At 45.1% G+C, this 19,953-nt stretch overlaps 1 protein-coding gene across 2 annotated transcripts in view; it reads left to right on the top strand.

The window, feature by feature from the left end:
* Nucleotides 1-17,360, top strand: part of DRD2 (dopamine receptor D2) — a 46,537-nt gene extending 29,177 nt beyond the window's left edge. Inside the window, exons 2-8 of one of the 2 annotated variants that reach the window (XM_034425242.3) lie at nucleotides 8,173-8,473; nucleotides 10,095-10,204; nucleotides 10,391-10,527; nucleotides 11,783-11,979; nucleotides 13,122-13,208; nucleotides 14,866-15,196; nucleotides 15,866-17,360. In XM_034425242.3, the coding sequence (XP_034281133.2) occupies nucleotides 8,201-8,473; nucleotides 10,095-10,204; nucleotides 10,391-10,527; nucleotides 11,783-11,979; nucleotides 13,122-13,208; nucleotides 14,866-15,196; nucleotides 15,866-16,059 (1,329 nt within the window). In that variant the 5' untranslated portion in view covers nucleotides 8,173-8,200 and the 3' untranslated portion in view covers nucleotides 16,060-17,360. Of the gene's footprint in view, nucleotides 1-8,169; nucleotides 8,474-10,094; nucleotides 10,205-10,390; nucleotides 10,528-11,782; nucleotides 11,980-13,121; nucleotides 13,209-14,865; nucleotides 15,197-15,865 lie in introns of both variants that reach the window. The other variant, XM_034425243.3, reaches the window with a different exon arrangement.
* Nucleotides 17,361-19,953: the final 2,593 nt, after the last annotated feature.

Raw genomic sequence — 19,953 nt, 5'->3', positions numbered from 1 at the left:
TGGAGGCCCATGGGGCTGTGTGCCCTCATGGCATCTGCTTTCACAACCTCCAGATGTGGAATCGGGGAGGGGACACGGTGTGGGTGCAACACCTCTGGATCTCTCTGCTCCAAGGGTAAAGCAAATGCGGCATCTTCTCTCGGCATTCGGTTCCCCTATCCCGCCCTCGGTGCACTGAATCATCCGAGCTAACATTTAATTAATTTGTGACACTTTGACAGATGGCAAGGAGATTAGGAACTCTGTCATGGAAAATACAATCGAGCAAAGCTTTTTGGAAGTTATCAGCAGTTAACAACTTACACACCACGTCGTTTCTAAAAGGTGGTGCCAGAGCTACCCAAAAGCACTTCAGAGACCCCCTTATTACGAACGGTAGAGTTTGATATTTCCAAATGTTTTGCTATCTATACCATCTGCCCACCCCTTTTAAAATGTGTGCATGTGCTATGTATGTGTGCTTCATTTTTATTGATTTATTTTTTTGCCGAAAAGGGAGATGAAATTTAGATTATGTATTCCAGTTCCTAAGTGTAGATAAATACCTTGATTCTTCTTTGGCATTTGGCCATTCTCAGTCATCTGCATGGACTTCACTGCAGTACCTGAGATCATTGAATCCTAGAGCTGGAAGGTCTTCCATCCAACCCATTGGCCAAGGCAGGAGGACTCATAATCCCAGATAAATAACTGTCCAATCTTTTCTTGAAAACCTCCAACAATGGAGCAACCACAACTCTGGGAGCCAAGATGTTCCACTGATTAATAGTTCTCACTGTCAGGAAGTTTCTCCTTAGTTCCAGGTTGCTTCTCTCCTTGATTAGTTTCCACCCATTGCTTCTTCTCCTGCCTTCTTTGGTGCTTTGGAGAATAAACGGAGCCCCTCTTCCTTCTGTCAGACCTTCAATTATTGGATTCTATCAGGTGTCCCCTAAGCCATAAGCTAGAAATAACTAGTTCCCTTAGCCATTCATCATACAATTTAGCCTCTAGAGCCCTGGTCATCTTAGTTGCTCTTCTATATGCTCTTTCTAGGACCTCAGCATTTTAATTTTAATTTTTTTTATTTTAATCATGGTGACCAGAACTGGATGAAGCCTTCTGAGTGTGGCCTCACTAGTGTAGTAGGTGCTGACTCTGTAAACCGCTTAGAGAGGGCCATGAAGCATTGTCAAGTGGTATATAAGTGCTATTGCTACTCTACAGATGTTACTAGCTATCTCTGCTTGGCCAAACCAAAATCATTGCTGTCAAAACTCCTGTTTCCAAACAATAACTTTGCCAGCCCCCAGCCAGGGCACAAAACTCAAGATCATCTTTTGGATCCTTTCCAGTGGTGGGTTTCAAATTTTTTTACTACCAGTTCTGTGGGTGTGGCTTGGTGGGTGTGGCTTGGTGGGCATGGCAGGGGAAGAATACTGTAAAATCTCCATTCCCACCCCACTCCAGGGGAAGTTTACTGCAAAATCCCCATTTCCTCCTGATCAGCTGGGACTTGGGAGGCAGAGAATAGATGGGGGTGAGGCCAGTCAGAATTTTTACTACTGGTTCTCCGAACTACTCAAAATTTCCACTACCGGTTCTCCAGAACTGGTCAGAACTTGCTGAAACCCACCTCTGAACCTTTCCAATATCTTGGAAATGTTCTTCAACCATTGGTGGTCTTAATTCGAAAGACTGCCAACTTCTTGTTAGAAGGCAGAAAGTCCCAATTACAGAGATCGGTTCCTTCAAAAGCCTTCCTCGGAGTAATTCTTTTCATCCCCTTTGATTCTTAACCCCAGCAGGAAAAGATCAGCCACAGCTCTGTCTGTGCTTTTGCAGGATAAATACATTCCACTTACTCCCGTTTTGCTGAAGTTGGAGGAAAATGCTAAACAGTACGTCGTGTTCTAAATTATTCAGAATTCTTTCCCCAAGACTTTTGGTAACACTTCCCTCTTGATGTTTGCAACCATTCTTTCCTTATTCTGTCGTGCTATTTCTTTACTAGTTTATTTATTCACAAACATTTCTGTCGTGATCTGTTCCCAATGCTTCAGAATAGCATATGCCAGGGAAAGAAAAAGAGCAGAAGATTAAAAATAACAATGATAACAGGATGCATTAGAATAACATTGACCGTAAGAACATCTGCTGGAAGTTTTTTTTAAAAAATGAGATAAGATCATATCTGCAAAATTGCAATCAAAAACACACCTCTTTTTACATGTGCTACCTGTGTAAAAAGTGTGTGGCTTCAGTAGTGTGATCATAGTCATTGCTTTGAACTTAGCACTTAGACTTGTATACCACTTCACCGTGCTTTTACAGCCCTCTCTAAGCAGTTTACAGAGTCAGCCTCTGGCCCCCAACAATTTGTGTTTTCACTTTACCGACCTCGGAAGGATTGAAGGCTGAGTCAATCTTGAGCCTGGTGAGATTCGAACTGCCCAATTGCAGGCAGCCAACAGTCAGCAGAAATAGTCTGCAGTGCTGCATTCTAACCATTGCACCACCGAGGCTCTTAACAATACATACAGACCGCCTGGTGGTTTGGGAGGTGCAACTGATGTCCCTCAACCTCCTACCAGTATGCATTTCTACTACCAAGAGAGTAGCCATTGCTCTTTCCTTGTCCTGTTGTTATCTTTAAGGTGTCAACTCGCAAAGCATCCCTGGCCTGCTCTTGAGTTGCCCTAGACAAGGGGGATGAGAAACAGACAAAGTAGCATGGCAGCCAAGAACAGAAGCACATTCCAGACATATATCTCTCAAGGCTGTCTCCCAGGGTTATCCACAGCGGCCGGAAGGGAGTGATCTCTACAACCTGCAAAATTGCTCCGTTGGCGAATGTGATTGATGACACATCCCGTGGCGGGGGGGAGGGAGGAAACAGGGTCATGATTGGGCATAAATTACATGGGGTCAGAGTTGGCTTCACTTGGAACGTGCTGATATGAAGCTCCTAATAAATAACTGGATTTCTTTTGAACTTTGGCTCAAGACTCATGATTTCATTAGGGGCATCCATCGGAACCCTGACATAAGGTTCAGTGAGGACATGTCAGAATTGCTCACAAAGTCTAGTTTTGGTTTAAAGCAAAAGACCACCTTGGCAGTTTTCTGACGTTGGGATGAAGTTTTACAAGTACTGGAATTTGGCCCACATTTTAACAATTGCTAGTCAACACCGAAACATTTGTTTTTCTCCACGTAGAATGAAGGAGACATTTTTCTGTTGGCTTGTTGGCAGGCACCCGAAGAGAGATCCTGTGTCAGGTTTTGGTGTTATCTCAAATAAACTTCATTCTCAAACGCAAAGTCTTTGATGAATCTTTTCTTTATTTGAGAATAAACTACGTCATTCCTGAACTCTTCGTGCAGCCAGAACTGGCATCTCCTTCCAATCCCTCCCTTTCCGTTCTTTATTCCCCAATGTCTCATTGGCCATCGTGCAGATCCATCTCTCCGTCCCAAGCACTTTCCATTCACAGGAATTCCCCCCTCCCTCTATCACCTAAGTAACGTTATCTACCAAGGAGCAGGAAACTAAGTGAAAGTTCATCTCAGCATTAAAGCAAGGCTTCTCTCTCTCTCATTCATGTCAGCGCTGGGGAAAATCATAAATTGGAACGCTGACATCCTGAACAGCTGTTGACTGTCAAATGTTTGTGATCTGTGCGTCTAATCTCTGATCAATGAACTAGTCTTCCCGTTGTGACTGGAGATGTTGTACATTCCTACAAATGGAGCTCAACTCATGGTGGCTTCATGGACCAGTTAGACCATCCATCTAGCTCTTATAGCAGCTGTAGAGAGCAGCAGTTAAAGTTTGAAGGGACTTGAGAGAAGGTGATCTTACCAGTTAACGAGAATGTTTGTAGCTCAAGGTTGAACTGTGGGATCCTTGACGTTCTCTAAGCTTGGTTGTTTGTTTGTAGACATTTCATTACCCGACTAGGTAATATCATCAGTGCTAGGTGGTTAAGTTATCTGCCTCCAGTTTTAGTGGCTTCCCCTAAGCCAGGGGTCTTAATCACTCAAAGAGCCATTTGGACCCGTTTCCCACAGAAAAGAAAACACCGGGAGCCACAAAACCTGGGTGGGCGTGGCCAACTCGACATCACTCACTTCCATCAGTCACATGACACCCCCCCTAGCCACGCCTACCCAGCCGGTCATTAGGACAGAGAACCGGTTATTAAAAAACACCACAAAGCCCTTTTGACATCTCTCTCTCCCACTCTCCCCATCTCTCTCTCTGTATCTCTCTGTCTCTGCCCCGGCCACTTCTCCATCACCTGCTGTCACCCTTACCTTCTCAGGCCAGGTGAGCAGTGACTGGGAGGGCAAGGGGCGGGGCCAGCCAGTGGTGGGATCACCCGACAGGGAGCCACAGCAGAGGGCCCAAAGAGCCATATGCGGCTCCAGAGCCACAGGTTGCTGACCCCTGCCCTAGGACAGACTACAGATCATAAACTTCGCAGACTGTCCCCCTCCTGCCAGATTCATTCTTCCCAATGTTAAGATGTTCTAGACCTCTTTTTATATCTTCCTTCTCATGACAGCCTTCTCTAATCCTGACATTTTATCAGCAAAGATCTTTTTCAAGCACCCCTTTGTTTTTTAATTCTCTTTGCATTGCAAAACACTGCTTTATTATTTTAAATTGCTTAGGTATTGTTGGTGATGAGAAGTGCTGTACAAACGCTTCCATCAAACAAACAAGGAAATAATACAATTTTTATCTCCCACAGTTTAGACGTTTGATCAGCCATTTCTTACCGACAGTGACCATTTCTTCATAGAGAAGAGCTCCTCGTAGATTTGCAGGAGGTCTAGGGTTAAGTGCTTAGCGTAACTTCAGAAACATAAAAATTACATCCAATTGTTATCTGGCTATCCGATCCTTTGTTTCGCAGCCTGCCCAGCTCTTCATATGCCAGCTCCCTTGACAATTGAACTTGGAGCAGAGATGCAATTAGATTGCTAAGGAGATGTGAAAAGCAGCACAATTTATTAATTCAAGAGAAAGTTAAGAGCCGTCTGGATAAGAGGACGATTTCAAAGGAAGGTTGATCATGCATCCGTCTATTATTTATGCAATATTTTGAAAGGCCAGCTGAAGAAGGGAATGGGGTTGTAAACGGACTGGAAGACATCTTTAGCAAGGATGAGGAAAGGGACACCCTTCATCTAGTGCAGAGGTCTTCAAACTTGGCAGCTTTAAAACTGGTGGACTTCAACTCCCAGAATTCTCCAGCTGGGATAATTCTGGGAGTTGAAGTCCGCCAGTCTTAAAGCTGCCAAGTTTGAAGACCTCTGATCTAATGGGACTCTCCCCCCCGAATTCTGGCACTGGGTCCAGAAGTGATCCAAGTTGCTTTCCTTCAAGGAAGATCTAATCCCATTTGGAGCAAAATGAACAGAGATGGGCTTTCCCAATCTGATCAATCTGCCTGGAATTTCTCTTTGCCATATTTTGGGTATTTTCTACCTATCTGCCCGAAGTCACTCCAGAAGCTTCCATGCAGAGGTGAAATCCAGCAGGTTCTGACAGGTTCTGGAGAACTGGTAGCAGAAATTTTGAGTAGTTCGGAGAACCGGCAAATACCACCTCTGGCTGGCCCCAGAGTGGGGAGGGAATGGAGATTTTGCAATATCCTTATCCCAGGAGTGGGGAGGAAATGGGGATAGAATGGGGGTCTCCTCATCCAACACCTTGACCATTGCACCATACTGCCTCTCAAAACTTCTTCTGAGTTATTAACCCAACAACCTTTTTTCATACTATGGGAAGATCTTAATTGCTATGCCTTTATAGCAGGATGGGGTATTTTAATTTTTTTAATTATTTCTTTTCTTTTTCTTTCTTTTCTTTTACTATCCCTGTCCTGAAGTAGTGTACGGATTGTTTTTTTTAAAAAAAATAACTGTACCAAACGGAGTTGATTGTTAGTGCTTCTCTGTTCTCAAATGGATGTTTGCCTAAAGACTAACGGATTTGTCATGCCTCCTGATTAACTGGACTGGGGTGGGTGCAGAAAAATAAACAGAGTTTGCCACCGTTTGTGGGGCTGTGATCCTACCCCTTTCTCAACCGAAGCCGTAGAATTGCAAATAAGAAAACATAATCCCTTCCCCCCACCATTATTACGTCTTATAATTATGTGAAGGCGTTGAGTGTCATAGAGTCAACCTTTGGAAAACAATTTTGTTTAATGACTAGTGCTTAATTAGTGCTTGAACTTATCAAAAGCGAACGAGATCAAGACAGCATCAAATTTGGGTGGCAACATTTTTTTGGCCATTATGTCAGCTTCTTAAACTCTTGGGAAGGGGATCTGCTTTTCTGAACAGAAAGAAAACTTTTTTAAAAAAAGTTTCAATACTTCTTTCTTTCTGACAAGACAGGATTGGAGCATTTGTTCAATAAATGCAAAAGTATTCCCTAAAGTCTGGTTTCATGCAACAATATAAACTTGCAAAGTAGTTCCAAAGGTGCTTTTTTGGGTTTTTTTCTTTTGAAGACGTTTCGCTTCTCATCCAAGAAGCTTCTTCAGCTCTGACTGAATGGTGGGGAATGGAAGGATTTATATTCCTTGCAGACAGCTGGTCATTTGCATCCTTTTGGAAGGTTGTTGAAGTTACCTGGAGGTTTATCGGTGTCCTCAGGGTCACCTGAGGGGTGCTCCCAGTTCATCTAGTCTGCAATTTTTTCTTCTAGAAATCCACTCCTACTTCTATACCATTCCAAGGGGGTTCGTCCTAAATTGTGCAGCTAAAAGGTTTTGCTTTTGTAAAGAAGTATCGAGATTTAACAGATTTCCTAGCTCACACCAACAGTAGTAGGAGTAGGAGTAATAGTAGTAGTAATAATAGATGTGTGTGTGTATCAGTGTCTCCTATGACTTCACCGGTCTCAACACTCAAAGAAAAGTCCCTTGGAACTGAAATTAATGAGACTTACTCCCGCCCACTCTCTAGTAATAAATTAATGCAGTGCATTAAAACCATAGTTCACAACTTAACAAGATTGGGTAAAGCTTAAAGGCTGCTTTTCACACAGCTTTTATTAACTCACATGAAGTGAGTCTGTCCAGTTGTGTTGATGGTTTAGTAGTGGCTTGTACACATCCAGAAAACGGATTCAGTAACCCGCTTCAGGGCTACATGAATGCAACAAATGTAGAAATACATGTAATAAAGGTTATTATTATGGTAGTCACACAGTCAGCCAGATGTTCAGACTGGATTTGGCATTATCCACCTACTGAGACCTTCCCAAGGACCCAGGATAGGCCGACGTTGTTATCTGATGGTGTTAGACATATTATCGGAGGATGTCAGCTGTTCCAAGTCAAGCTGCCTTTTGTAATTGACCGATGGGGATTTTGTCAATGCTGCTGGTGTTCAAATGGCACTCCAGATGTTTGGGGATTATTATTTTGGTTCGTTGCACAGTCAGCAGATGTTCAGACTGGATTTGGCATTTTTTTAATATTTATTTATTTTATTTATTTATTTTATTCAATTTGTATACCGCCCTTCTCCTAGTGGACTCAGGGCGGTGCACAGCCAGAACTAAAACACATACCAAATACAAAATTTAAATTTTTTTAAAAGAATTACATGACTTTGGCCCAAAATTTAAAACATTCAAACTAAAACCCATTGACAATTTAAAAAGCTAATTTAAAAAGCTAAAATCCATCCATGGAGTCCTTCCCAAGGATTTGGGATAGGCGAATGTGGATGTTTGACGGTGTTACAGATATCATCGCAGGATGTAAGTAGTCATGCACGATCATTACGAGCCTTGGTACTACAGTGGTTTAAAGCACCCTGTTATTAACACAGCTGCCTGCAATTTACTGCTGGTTCGAATCTCTCCAAGGCTCAAGGTTGACTCAGCCTTCCATCCTTTCTAAGGTAGGTTAAATGAGGACCCAGTTTGTGGGGGCAATAAGCTGACTTTGTATAAATATACAAAAGTATGAAGGCTATTGCTTAACGCACTGTAAGCCACCCTGAGTCTCCGGAGAAGGGCGGCATATAAATCAAATTAAAAAATAAAAAAAAAAAATTACAACCTGGAACCTGAGAAAGGTGGAGGCTGTGTTTGGTCTTGAATAAGAAACCTGTCCAGTTACCCAAACACACCTTGACTTATTCCTTCATCTCAAGCAGGTGTCCAAACTGAGGGCGCTTCTTCTCCATGGATTTCCCAAATATCTCCTGGTACAACGACAGCTATGAAAACAGGACTCTCAACAGCTCCAGCCTGGAGCAGAAGCCCACTCACTACAACTACTATGCCATGCTGCTCACTCTCCTCATCTTTGTCATCGTCTTCGGCAACGTGCTGGTCTGCATGGCCGTGTCCAAGGAAAAAGCCTTGCAGACTACGACCAACTACCTGATTGTCAGCCTTGCTGTGGCTGACCTGCTCGTGGCTACTCTGGTGATGCCATGGGTGGTCTACATGGAGGTAAGAAGGCCACGGTTGCAACCTCAGGTCTTCTGGAGGCCTGGCAGATGTCCATTGTAGGCATTCCATGAAGGTTCCCCCGGAAGCAGGAAATTCCGTAGAGAAAATTTGGGCAACCAAGAGAAATATAAGGGTGATGTAAAATGTCTCTTGAAGGCTGTCAATTAAGTGTCAGGTCTGTATCCATGGAAGTTCTCTCCTTGGGAGAGAAAGACTAGCTCCAGAGATCAGGTTCCTTCAAACTGAGCAGAACCTCTGGTGAATTCAGGAAAACAACAGGACCTTTCTCGACAGGAATACATGATGTAATTTTTTGGGGCTTCCCAATCTAGCAAGCAGTTGGGATTTCCCTGGGACAGTAACCAGTCTTCGAAGGCTAACCCTATTTAGCTTCCAAGACCAGGCCAGGTTTCCTGGCTTTCCTCCACCTGCTGAGACGAATAAACCATCCATACCCCAAGCCCACTCACAACTATTCCGCAGAGGGCTGTACATTTTCAACCATCGTTGTTCCTTATCAGGGAAATGCATTCTGGGATCCGCTTACTTGCATTCATGAAGCATAGTGAACATTTTTTAAAAAAATTAGATTTATATACCGCCCTTCTCCGGAGACTCAGGGCGGCTTACAATGCGTTAAGCAATAGCCTTCATACTTTTGTATATTTTATACAAAGTCAGCTTATTGCCCCCACAAACTGGGTCCTCAATTTACCTATCTTAGAAAGGATGGAAGGCTGAGTCAACCTTGAGCCTTGGAGAGATTCGAACATGCAATAATTGCAGACAGCTGAATGTTAATAACAGGCTTTTAGTCTGTTGAGCTATCCAGGCTCCTGGATGGATGGATATGGTTACGTGATTAGGAATGCGTTTGTTGGCGACAGGCAGGGAGAGAAAACAACAGGGTTCGTTGCCATAAACAATTGATATTCTGCTTTTCTGCATTTCAAAAGACCAGGTTTACAAGCCATATTTGCAAATCAGTTTTTTAATGAGAGCCTGAAGCTCTGAAACAGGGAGTGGGATGGCTTACATTTTTTGATGCCTTATCTCAGGGGTGGGCAATTGTGGCTCTTTTACAACCTGTGGACTTCAACTCCCAGAATTCCTGAGACAGCCTGTCTCAGGAATTCTGGGAGTTGAAGTCCACAGGTTGTAAAAGAGCCACAATTGCCCACCCCTGCCTTATCTCCATGACGTTGCTGGTGAGGGAGGATGGGCTTCCAGAGATGGCAATGCTGATCAAAGTCAAAGGTATCCCATGAACCAAAATGCCCCTTTCTCTGGAGACATGGGCAGAAGGCAGGTCAGTGGGAGGGGACTTTGGGAGGGTGGGGGGCTTGAGGAGGTCCTGGACCCTCATCACATTCATTTCCAGTGACCGTTAAGAGTTGCAGAGCAGAAAACTCTTTCCTTCCAGCCAGTGCTGATAAAATATTTGCCAATCTGGCATGACTGGCAGATTGCAGCCGAAGCCAGAATAAAAGATTCAGCAAAAGAGAATGAATCTCACACTTTTGCACTGATGCGGGCATGCACGCCCATGCTTGACCTATGCTCACCCTCCATGAACTTTGACCTGACGGTGCTCCTTTGTTCCTTTCTCCTCTCTTTCCAGGTGGTGGGCGAATGGCGCTTCAGCCGCATCCACTGTGACATCTTTGTCACCCTGGATGTGATGATGTGCACAGCCAGCATTCTTAATCTCTGTGCCATCAGCATTGACAGGTGAGATATGCCCTCTGGGTCTGCCAGGCCTCCAACTTCCCCCCACTCTTTTTTTTTCTCTCTCTCCATGTCCTTGCCAACTCTGGACCCACGTCTCGGAGAAAAGGTCTTCTCTCTTGCTTGTTTTCAAGAGATGGGATGTGCTCCCCATGTCCCCCTCTGTTGTTGTTGTGTCTTTTCCCACAGGTACACTGCTGTGGCCATGCCCATGCTGTACAACACCCGCTACAGCTCCAAGCGCAGAGTCACTGGGATGATAGCGGTGGTATGGATCCTCTCCTTCGCCATCTCCTGCCCTCTGATGTTTGGGCTGAACAACACAGGTATGCAAGAGGGCAGGATACTCTCTTGGGGTTGAAATAAAGTTCCCCCTTTTGCCAGTGGTGAAATCCAAATCTTTTTACTTCCGGTTCTATGGGTGTGGCTTGGTGGGCGTGGTGTGGCTTGGGGGCATGGCTTGGTAGGCATGACAGGGGAAGGATACTGCAAAAACTCCATTCCCTCCCCACTCCTGGGGGAAGGATGCTACAAAATCCCCATTCCCACCACCCCACTCTGGGGCCAGCCAGAGGTGGTATTTGCTGGTTCTCCAAACTACTCAAAATTTTCGCTACCGGTTCTCCAGAACCTGTCAGAACCTATTGGATTTTACCCCTGCCTTTAGCGGTTCCGGTCTCTGTCCTGATTATTGCATGCTTTTCTCACCGAACCAAGAAAAGAAATGTGCAGAGATGAAATCCCCAGACACGCAGAGCAGAGCCAGGAAAAAAATCAAGACTCCTTGCAAGGGTGGCCAGTAGTTCTTCTGAGTCTTTTGGTCACACCGAGCTGATAACTGCCAAACTCCCTGGTGTCCCCTGCCAGGCCCCTTGTTCCACCACTTGCCCTCTCAAGTTGAAAATGCAGCTTGATCCAGTCTAAGATGTTCTTATTCTAGGTTTACGTTTGGTTCATATCAATGTAAATGATGAGGTGGAGGTGGGGAAGGGACACTTTCCCTTGTCCATCCATGGAAGTGTTGGGAAACTGCCAGCCAGGCTGGAAGGAGGAGTCAAACGAGGATCTAGTTTGGAGTCCTTGCGTAGCTGCAAGTGGCATAGGCTTCTTCTTCCCCATGAAGCCTTATCTGGATGTTCCCAGGGGAAAGCAAGCAGTCTGGTGGGGTTCTTGTAATATAGGTGGTAGGCAATAAAGTTGCTGATTTTATTTTTGTTGTCCACAAGTGGCTCTGGTTGCTTGCATCTGACAGAAGGTGATGGGCTCAAAACCTGGAGTATCTCGCTACCCCTTAAAAAGCCTTATTTGTGAGTTGAGGAAGCTTTCACCCCCTTCCCCAATTCACCATTGCTCTTTATTTAAACCTGAGTAAAAGCCTTCGCTGTTCCTCAGTTCTCTCCCTCAAATGGAAAATCTCACCCTCAGAAGGGTCCGTTCCACAGAACGAAAGGTTGAAGATGGGATTCCATCTCAAAAGGAACCTCTGTTGCCCTTCTTGCACCCACAGCTCTCTGGACACCCAGGCTGACTGTAGCTCCTAATGGCTGGGGCAACATTCCTGCCCTCTCTTGTGTCTTCCAGAGAAGAATGAGTGTATCATTGCCAACCCTGCCTTTGTTGTGTATTCTTCTATCGTCTCCTTCTACGTTCCTTTCATTGTCACCCTGCTGGTGTACGTGCAGATCTATATAGTGTTGCGGAAACGCAGAAAACGGGTCAACACGAAACGCATCGCCAGCCACGTGGGTCTGGACGCCGACACGCAGGCCCCGTTGAAGGTAACCCCGGCTGTCTCTTCCCAATCTCCGTCTTCTCTGCCCCACTTCCCCAGTTACGGTTTCCACCCTATGATTTCCTCACTTCTCGGTCTCTTCCCCAATCAGCGGTGTTTCATGCGAAGGTGGCTGCAAGGAGATGGTTCTCCAAGGCAGGGGTCTCCAACCTTGGGAACTTTAAGCTTGGTGGACTTCAACTCCCAGAATTCCCCAGCAAGCTGGCTCGGGAATTCTGGGAGTTGAAGTCCGCCAGGCTTAAAGTTGCCGAGGTTGGAGATCCCTGCTCCAGGGCACAGCAACAGGCAGCAGTCATGCATGGAAATATTGGCTTCAGGAATCAATGGGGTGCTTTGCCGGACTGATTAGTTGTCTTATCTTTAGCATTGTTTCTCCCTTGTGGGGGAGATAGAACTCTTCTCCGTCCATGGCCTTGTCCCAAAGATGCTTTTTCAGGAGGCAATTGGACTTCCTTGTTTTTTCTTTTGAAGACAATTCGCCTCTCATCCAAGAAGCTTCTTCAGCTCTGACAGGATAGTGGGGGAATGGAAGGATTTATATTCCTTACAGACAGCTGGTCGTTTGCATCCTTTTAGAGGGTCGTAGATAGAAGCACTTGGGGGTTTATCTGTGTCCTCAGGGTCACCTGAGTGGTACTCCTGGTTCCTGTAGTCTGCATTTTTTTCCCTCTGGAAATCCATTCCTTTGTCTTCAGAAACATCTTCCAAAAAAAAGAAAGAAAGAAAGAAAGAAAGGAAGGAAGGAAGGAAGGAAGGAAGGAAGAAGGGAAGGAAGGAAGGAAGGAAGGAAGAAAGAAAGAAAGAAAGAAGGAAAGAAGGAAGGAAGGAAAGAAATAAGGAAGGAAAAAAAGAAAGAAAGAAAGGAAGGAAGGAAGGAAGGAAGAAAGAAAGAAAGAAAGAAAGAAAGAAAGAAAGAAAGAAAGAAAGAAAGAAAGAAAGAAAGAAAGTTCAGTTGCCTCCTGAAAAAGCACCTCTGGGACAACCATGACCTGGATGACTGAGAAGCTCTACAGACTTGTTCATGGCCTCCCCTTTCTCCTTGGTTCTATTCTGGATAGTTGCTGTCTTATGCCAACCACCCTCCTTCTTCTTTCTTCTTCTCTCTTTCTCCTTCCTCTTCTTCTTCAGGAGAAATGCACTCATCCAGGAGATGTCAGGCTCTGCTCGCTCCTTGTGAAGAGCAACGGGAGCTTCCCTGTCCACAAGGGCAAAGTGGTGAGTTTCCATGCCAAGCACCCCAAGTCTACACAGATGCTGACTTATAGGCACCCTTGGCTTTGAATGCTTTATAAGAGTCTCAAAGTACCAACCACAAAATAGGAGCTGGTGCAGTGGTGAAATACTTCACAGGTTGCCATCAGTTCGCTGCCTGCTGCCTGCATGCTGCATGCATGTACATGAGCAGTGTGTGCCAAACACACACTTTGTGTGGAAAAAGGAGCCGTTTGAAGGTAAGTAGAACAGCGAGGGGGGTGGAACCGCTGTGCCGCATGATTTAGATCTTCTAGAAAGCAAGGTTTCCTGCTTTCTAGTGAATATACTGTATTTTTCGGAGTATAAGATGCACCTTTTTCCCCCCTAAAAGGGGGTGAAAATTTAGGTGCGTCTTATACACTGAGCATAGCCCCGCCCACCCACTGGCCCACACCCTTTGGCCTCTGCCTCCCAGCAGGTTACCTCCTTGTAGCAAGCAGCAAGAAGAAACAGCTCGTTTCAGCTTCAGCACAACCTCATTAGCACAAGTTGATTGGATCGGCCTCCCGACTCTCAGCCGATTTGCTCTCAGCTGTTTTGTGCAGGGCTCTGCTGTTTGCTGCAAGGAGGTAAATTGCTGGCAGCAGATTTTTCTTTTTCCTTGTGCTAATCAAGCTATGGTGAAAACGAAAATGAAAGTAAAGCAGGCTGTTTGCTGTTTGCTGCAAGGAGGCAAAATTGCTGGGAGGCAGAGGCAGATTTCTTTTTCTTGTTTTCTTCACCAAAAAAGGTACGTGCGTCTTATACTCTGAAAAATGTGGTAAATCGTGTGGCACAGTTGATTGTCAGAAATACTGGTTCAGATGAACCAGTAGCTTTGATTACTACCGGTTTGCCTGAACCGGTGCGAACCGGTAGCATTTCACTCCTAAACTGGTGGCATATCGATATGTATACACAAATGTAACAAGCCTTCAACTTGTATCAGAACTTTGTGCCCTACCCATGACAAACCACAGTTTCTTCCCACAATCATTGGTGATTTCTCTATGTTCCCCAAAATCTGTTTGCTTTTCTGGAACCCAATACAGAAAAGAAGATAGCTAATCTTTCTCCCTGCTGTGTCTTTTGGTGGCTTTCTTTCATTCAGAGTGAAACCCCATAGAAAGACTCCATGGAGATGACCCCAAACTCAAACTATTGTGCTGCCCTTCAATCTCCTTTTTTGCCTGAGTGCAGGAGAAACTGAATTCTCTAGAGTTTTTTTTTTTTTAATTTGGGTCCCGCAAAATACAGGGAGGCATTGGTTCCAGGTTGTTCAAAAGCTCTCCGGTTCTGCTACTAATATTTTTAATCCCAGAAGTCACAGACCCTCACTGCTGTCATTGAAGATGGAACTTCCAACAGGGTTTGACTCTGCTTTATTTATTTGAACAGGGATCACCTTTGTGACTGGCATGCTCTCAAGGGGTCCATTGAATTGGCACCGTTTTGCTGCTACATTTCCACTGTTATTCCTTTCTATTAGCCACGTTCCACTTTGCAGCTTAGTAAAAGAGATTTTCGGTTCATTGGCTAACTTGAAGGAGATTTTCTCTGAACATACTTTTCTTTTCCTTGTCTCAGTATTTGTTTGGTTGTTTGATTAAAGAGCCTGATGTTTCTTATCATTATACAGGAGGCCATGGATCATATGGAGGAGATGGAGATGGCTACCAGTACCAGTCCACCAAAGAATAATGTTCGGCCACCTCTGCCAAGTGAAATGGAACCAGCTGAGCCAGCTGCTTCCATCCCCTGTGCCAATTTAACTCCGCCGTCCCCTGAAAACAGCCCCCTCGAAGTGCAGAAGAATGGGCATACCATAGACAATTCCAAAACAGCCAAGATCTTTGAGATTCAGACGATGCCCAATGGCAAAACCAGGACTTCCCTCAAAACTATGAGCAGAAGGAAATTTTCACAACAGAAGGAAAAGAAAGCCACTCAAATGCTTGCCATTGTGCTTGGTAAGAGTTTGGTCCAACCTCCCTTGTGGAAGCTACAGCTTCGGCATTTCGCTGGATTTATAGACTGGCAAATTAAAAATCTGGGACAGGGAGGAGGAAGAGTTTCCTACTCCATAGCATAAACAAAGAACTTCATTGCTAGTTGTTACACGGGATACTTGTTCAACAAAAGTGCCAATTTCCAATCCCAAATCATTGGCTATTGTTGCCTGTTGTAGCTGTGATGACTCCAAGTAGGAGATACATGTATTCAACAGTTGTGTCAGGCTTGTCCCAGCTTGGGGCCTTAGGAAAGAAAGACCCTTGATTCCATTTGTAGCAAAAGCTATACTTTTACTAAAGCTAAGTGGTTACAGTGTAAAAAAAAAGGTGGATCTGACTATTCCCACATAAAACCATGATTTTTCCTCTTCTCCCAGATCCTCCCCCGCTTGACCAGTTTGTAAGTGTCCAATTGTACTCAAAGTAGGTGTTTTGGTAACAGTCTTAAGGTTTGGCGCCTCTTTGGTAGACTTTTGCATTGACACTTCTGGTTCCTGTCATCCAGTCAACCCCACTCCTGGCATTTATGTCAGGATGCCAGTGAAGCGAAGCAGGCTCAAGTAATTACGAGGGCAGACCTGACAGGTTACACTGTTAACACGGCCTCTTTTCTTGGTCCTCCTGCAGGTGTTTTCATCATCTGTTGGCTCCCTTTCTTCATCACCCACATTCTGAACATGCACTGCAACTGTAAAATCCCACAGATCATGTACAGTGCCTTCACGTGGCTCGGATACGTGAACAGCGCAGTCAATCCCATCATTTACACGACCTTCAACATTGAGTTCCGGAAAGCTTTTATGAAGATCCTTCATTGCTAACCTCTGCCTGAGGATCAGTTGTCTGAATCCCCTGGCCGGATTAAGGCTGTGTGTTGGAGCACCCAGTTTGAGAGTGCCATGCCAAATATATTTTTACAACTGGAGTACCACAGCTGTCACGGTCCAAGTTTGCCTTGCGCTCAAGGAAGTATTGAAACTTGGGGAAGACTCGGATGGGAGAGTTTGCTTCAAAGGCAACCTTCTGTTGAAAGGAGAAAGCCAGCAAGCCAACTCTCACCACCAACAGTTGCATGGGATCAAGATGATCTCCATGAGAGTCATCACCAATTTTAGCTGAGCTCAAGAAGGAGAGACCATGACTTACTCACGCCTTGCTCTTATGGTCCATTTCTCACCAAAGACGCACCCATTCTTGTCCGCTTCGCACCAGGAGGAGGACTTCTTCTTCGAGGAAGAAACAGCTTTCCCAGGAATTGTCTCCGTTGGCCTTCAGACTTCAGGGACACTGTGGGGTCCATCAAACTGCCGAGGCCAACTCATGCAGCTGCTGTCAAGGCTTAGAGTAGTCGCAACACCATTGCTACCAGACACGTAAAAGGAAAGGGGAGGAGGAGGAGGTTGTGAGAGAATGAAATCTCAGGGCGGAGGGGAGGAGAAGCGAAATTGTTTATTTATACGATGCCAATGTACATACAATTACACAGAATGAACTGAGCAGAAGCCCAAGCCAAAAAAAAAAACCCAGAAAAGTGATAACCAATCAATCTTGTTTTGCATGAAATGCATTGTAATTAAAAAGCCATCGCTGCTCACGTACACCAGCATAATGTGGTTGACAGCAACTTCTCCGATTCCAGGAATGAATTTCGTGGAGTACAAATCAGTTCTGACAGGAAGGGAAGGAAGGAAGGAAGGAAGGATGGATGGATGGACGGCAAGATATGGACTACAAGGCCTTTGTCAGGCACTTAATACTGAATTAACGTCTGGAGAAATCTCAACCAAGCCAAAGTGTTAGCTCAAAGGTAGACTATGTGGTTTGCATACATGCATAAGACTCCTGTTTAACCCCAAGTTAAAACCCCGTGGATGTAAAAGAATCAGTTAAAATATGGAGAAGGAATTCCAATGAAATTCCTCGCAGTAAGAGAAGGAGATCTTGGCTCTTTAAGTGTAAGGTAGACCAATTAGACAATAAGCCATCTTTTGAATCACCTGTGATTAGAAGGAATGCAAAGGATGGACTTTACTTTCTCTCCTGGGTTAGGCTTACCTTATCTGGGCTGTAAAAACCTTCCAGATGACAATAAAGTGAGTTTCCTGGTTTTTTGTTTTTTTTACACACCAGATATGGTTCTCTTTGTTCAGCCCAGTTAGATCTGGCCTGCAGGGCCGCCCTAGAAACAGCAAAGGACTGTTTCCGACTGTGACAGAGGAGGCCATCACGGCCGAAAACAAAACCTGGGAGGGCTGTGTGCGGCCCTCCCGAGCTCTGTTCTCGCTGGCAGAGGGCTGCAGAAGGATCCCAGAGCCCCACCCGGGCCACCACAGGTGCCCCTGATACGAGTGATGTCGAGCTGGCCATGCCAACCCTGGCCCCCCGAGGTCAAACACAACCCTGATGCAGCCCTCAAATAAATTAAGTTTGACTCCCTTGTTCTAGACCCGTGATGGTAAACCTATGCCACCCGTGGGACCGGTGGTTTGCAAATGTTTTCGGCCTCCAGAGGGCCTCCGGGGGGTGGGGTGGGGTGGGGAAGGCTGTTTTTGCCCTCCCCAGACTCCTAGAAAGGCTCTGGAGGCTGGGGAGAACAAAAAACGAGCCTACCGTGCCATCGCGTGCCAGGAGCAGGAGGGAGGGTTGTGCGCACATGCGCGGGGGCAGGGCGCATAGAATTATGGGTGTGGGCACACATGCGCTCAATACACACACACGCTCCTGGCACGCGATGGCAAAAAGGTTAACCATCACTGTTCTAGATTATTCTAGACTGTCCTAGATGTCCTGGGGAATTTGTAGGCAGGAAGAATAGAAGGGGTGACACAGATGGAGAGACCTGGTCCCCAATGATATAATGTACCCTACATCTCTCGGATGATCAGAAAAGCTCTAGCTCGCATCATCTGCACTGCTTGGTGGGCTCACCTGTTGAGACAGGTGACACACTGAGAGGTTTCTGGATTCCATCTGCGTTGTTCCCAACAAAGTCAACCCACGCAGGAGAAAAAAGTCATTGGAAAGGTTATTTTGATGAAGCTGCATCAGACACAATTTTTGTCTGGTGTGCTGGCTTCACTTCTGTCAAGATCGTATTTCCCTTAAAGCAGAACATCTGGGCCTTGGTCTTTTCAAGACGTTTTTCAGGGGTGAAAAATTGAGACTCGTTTTCTTCAGGGCAGCAAAATCTATATAACACAGTTCCAGGTTGAAGGAATTTTATTTTGTTTTGGTTTTTCTTTTTCCCCCCTCTCTCCCAGATCTTCTGTTAAATTTTAAAAAGTATTGACATCCTTCTTTGACTTTCCTGAAATATACTTCTGACAATTTCTTAGGGAAACCAAATCAAATCCACATAGATCATCTTCCTCGTGTTTCTATCTTGAATGCTCATGCGATAGCCAGGTCTCCTTAGATGTCTTACCTTTTCTCTACAAAAAATGGTGACGGACAGTTAGGAGCGAGTAATTCCAGACTGTCTCTGGTCAGTTAGCTCTGGTTGGGGTGGTGGGAGAACCACTTACTGCTGAAACCTTTTCAACCTCTCCCTCTAGGAAAAAAATAAACCATCGTCAAGTCATCAGCGAAAATGGTCAACCCATCCGTGGCCAATGCTGTTATTGTTACCCTCTACCAAATTCACAGTATTTTTGTAAGATGCTGCAGAAACTGTACAAGCCAACTAATAAAATGACATGGAAATGGTTTTTTTTCCCTGGGATTTCATTTGTGAACATGAGGGGTGAGTAAGAGCGGAGTCTAGCCATGGCTGTCTCTCTTAGGAAGAACAAACTTGAAGGCTCATGTGCAACCTTCTCCATTTTCCAGGTTACTCATAGTAACGTAGAATCCAAGCTGTGGTTGACCTTTCTCAGATGGCTCTCTCTCCTCTTCGACCTTCAGAACCTCTTTGTACTGACGGTTCCTCCATTATACTTAATGGTCTCGATGGGTTAGAGCACTTCTGAATAGGGCGGTCACAAGATATGGTTTGTTGGATCCAGGTAGTTCTACCTCGGGTTGTTACTTTCAAAAGCAAATGGCTCAGGCATGGCCAGAATCAAGTCAACTCCACCCAATCATTGGTGTTGTGGGATCACTTACATTTCCCAGTTTTCCAAGAAAAAGTCTGGACAGAACAAGCACTTCCAAAGCCACCTTAGAGAAGGTGGGACTGAGATGGCCACCAAGAACACATCTCTCAAATCCTGGTGAAGTGCAACGGAGAAGCCATGCCCCCTGCCTTTGCCTGGACAATGAGAAGGGCCAAAGATACTCCAAAGTTTTACCATGACATTCCTGGTGGAAGCATCCAGGCACCTGAGTGAGGACTCTCCAAAATGATTGATTCTTGACTCTAAAAGTGATTGTGTGCTGCCAAAACCATGAATCGGGAGATTAGATTAGTTAATAGGCTGGCTGAACTCAGTCTGTTATGGGAATAGGCCCACATTCTGAATGTGAATTCAGAAACTCAAACCTTTCTCTAGGCTGCCCCGCTTTGATTCTGTTCCCGTAGCAAATCTGGAGAGGGGATGTTGTGTGGCAAATTTGAGAAAGTTATAGACCCATCCTCATTTCCTTTGAGAAATATTGAAAGGTCTACATTTAAGAGTTTTGAAAAGTTCTGAAAATAGTGTGCCAACCACTTGGAGAACTGGGAAAGTTTTAACAGAATAACATAGTTGGAAGGGACCTTGGAGGTCTTCTAGTCT

The sequence above is a fragment of the Pantherophis guttatus genome, chromosome 9 (assembly GCF_059756535.1).
Source record: "Pantherophis guttatus breed Tessera chromosome 9, ASM5975653v1, whole genome shotgun sequence".
Classification (NCBI taxonomy): Eukaryota; Metazoa; Chordata; class Lepidosauria; order Squamata; family Colubridae; genus Pantherophis; species Pantherophis guttatus.
This window is presented reverse-complemented; position numbering and strand designations above follow the sequence as displayed.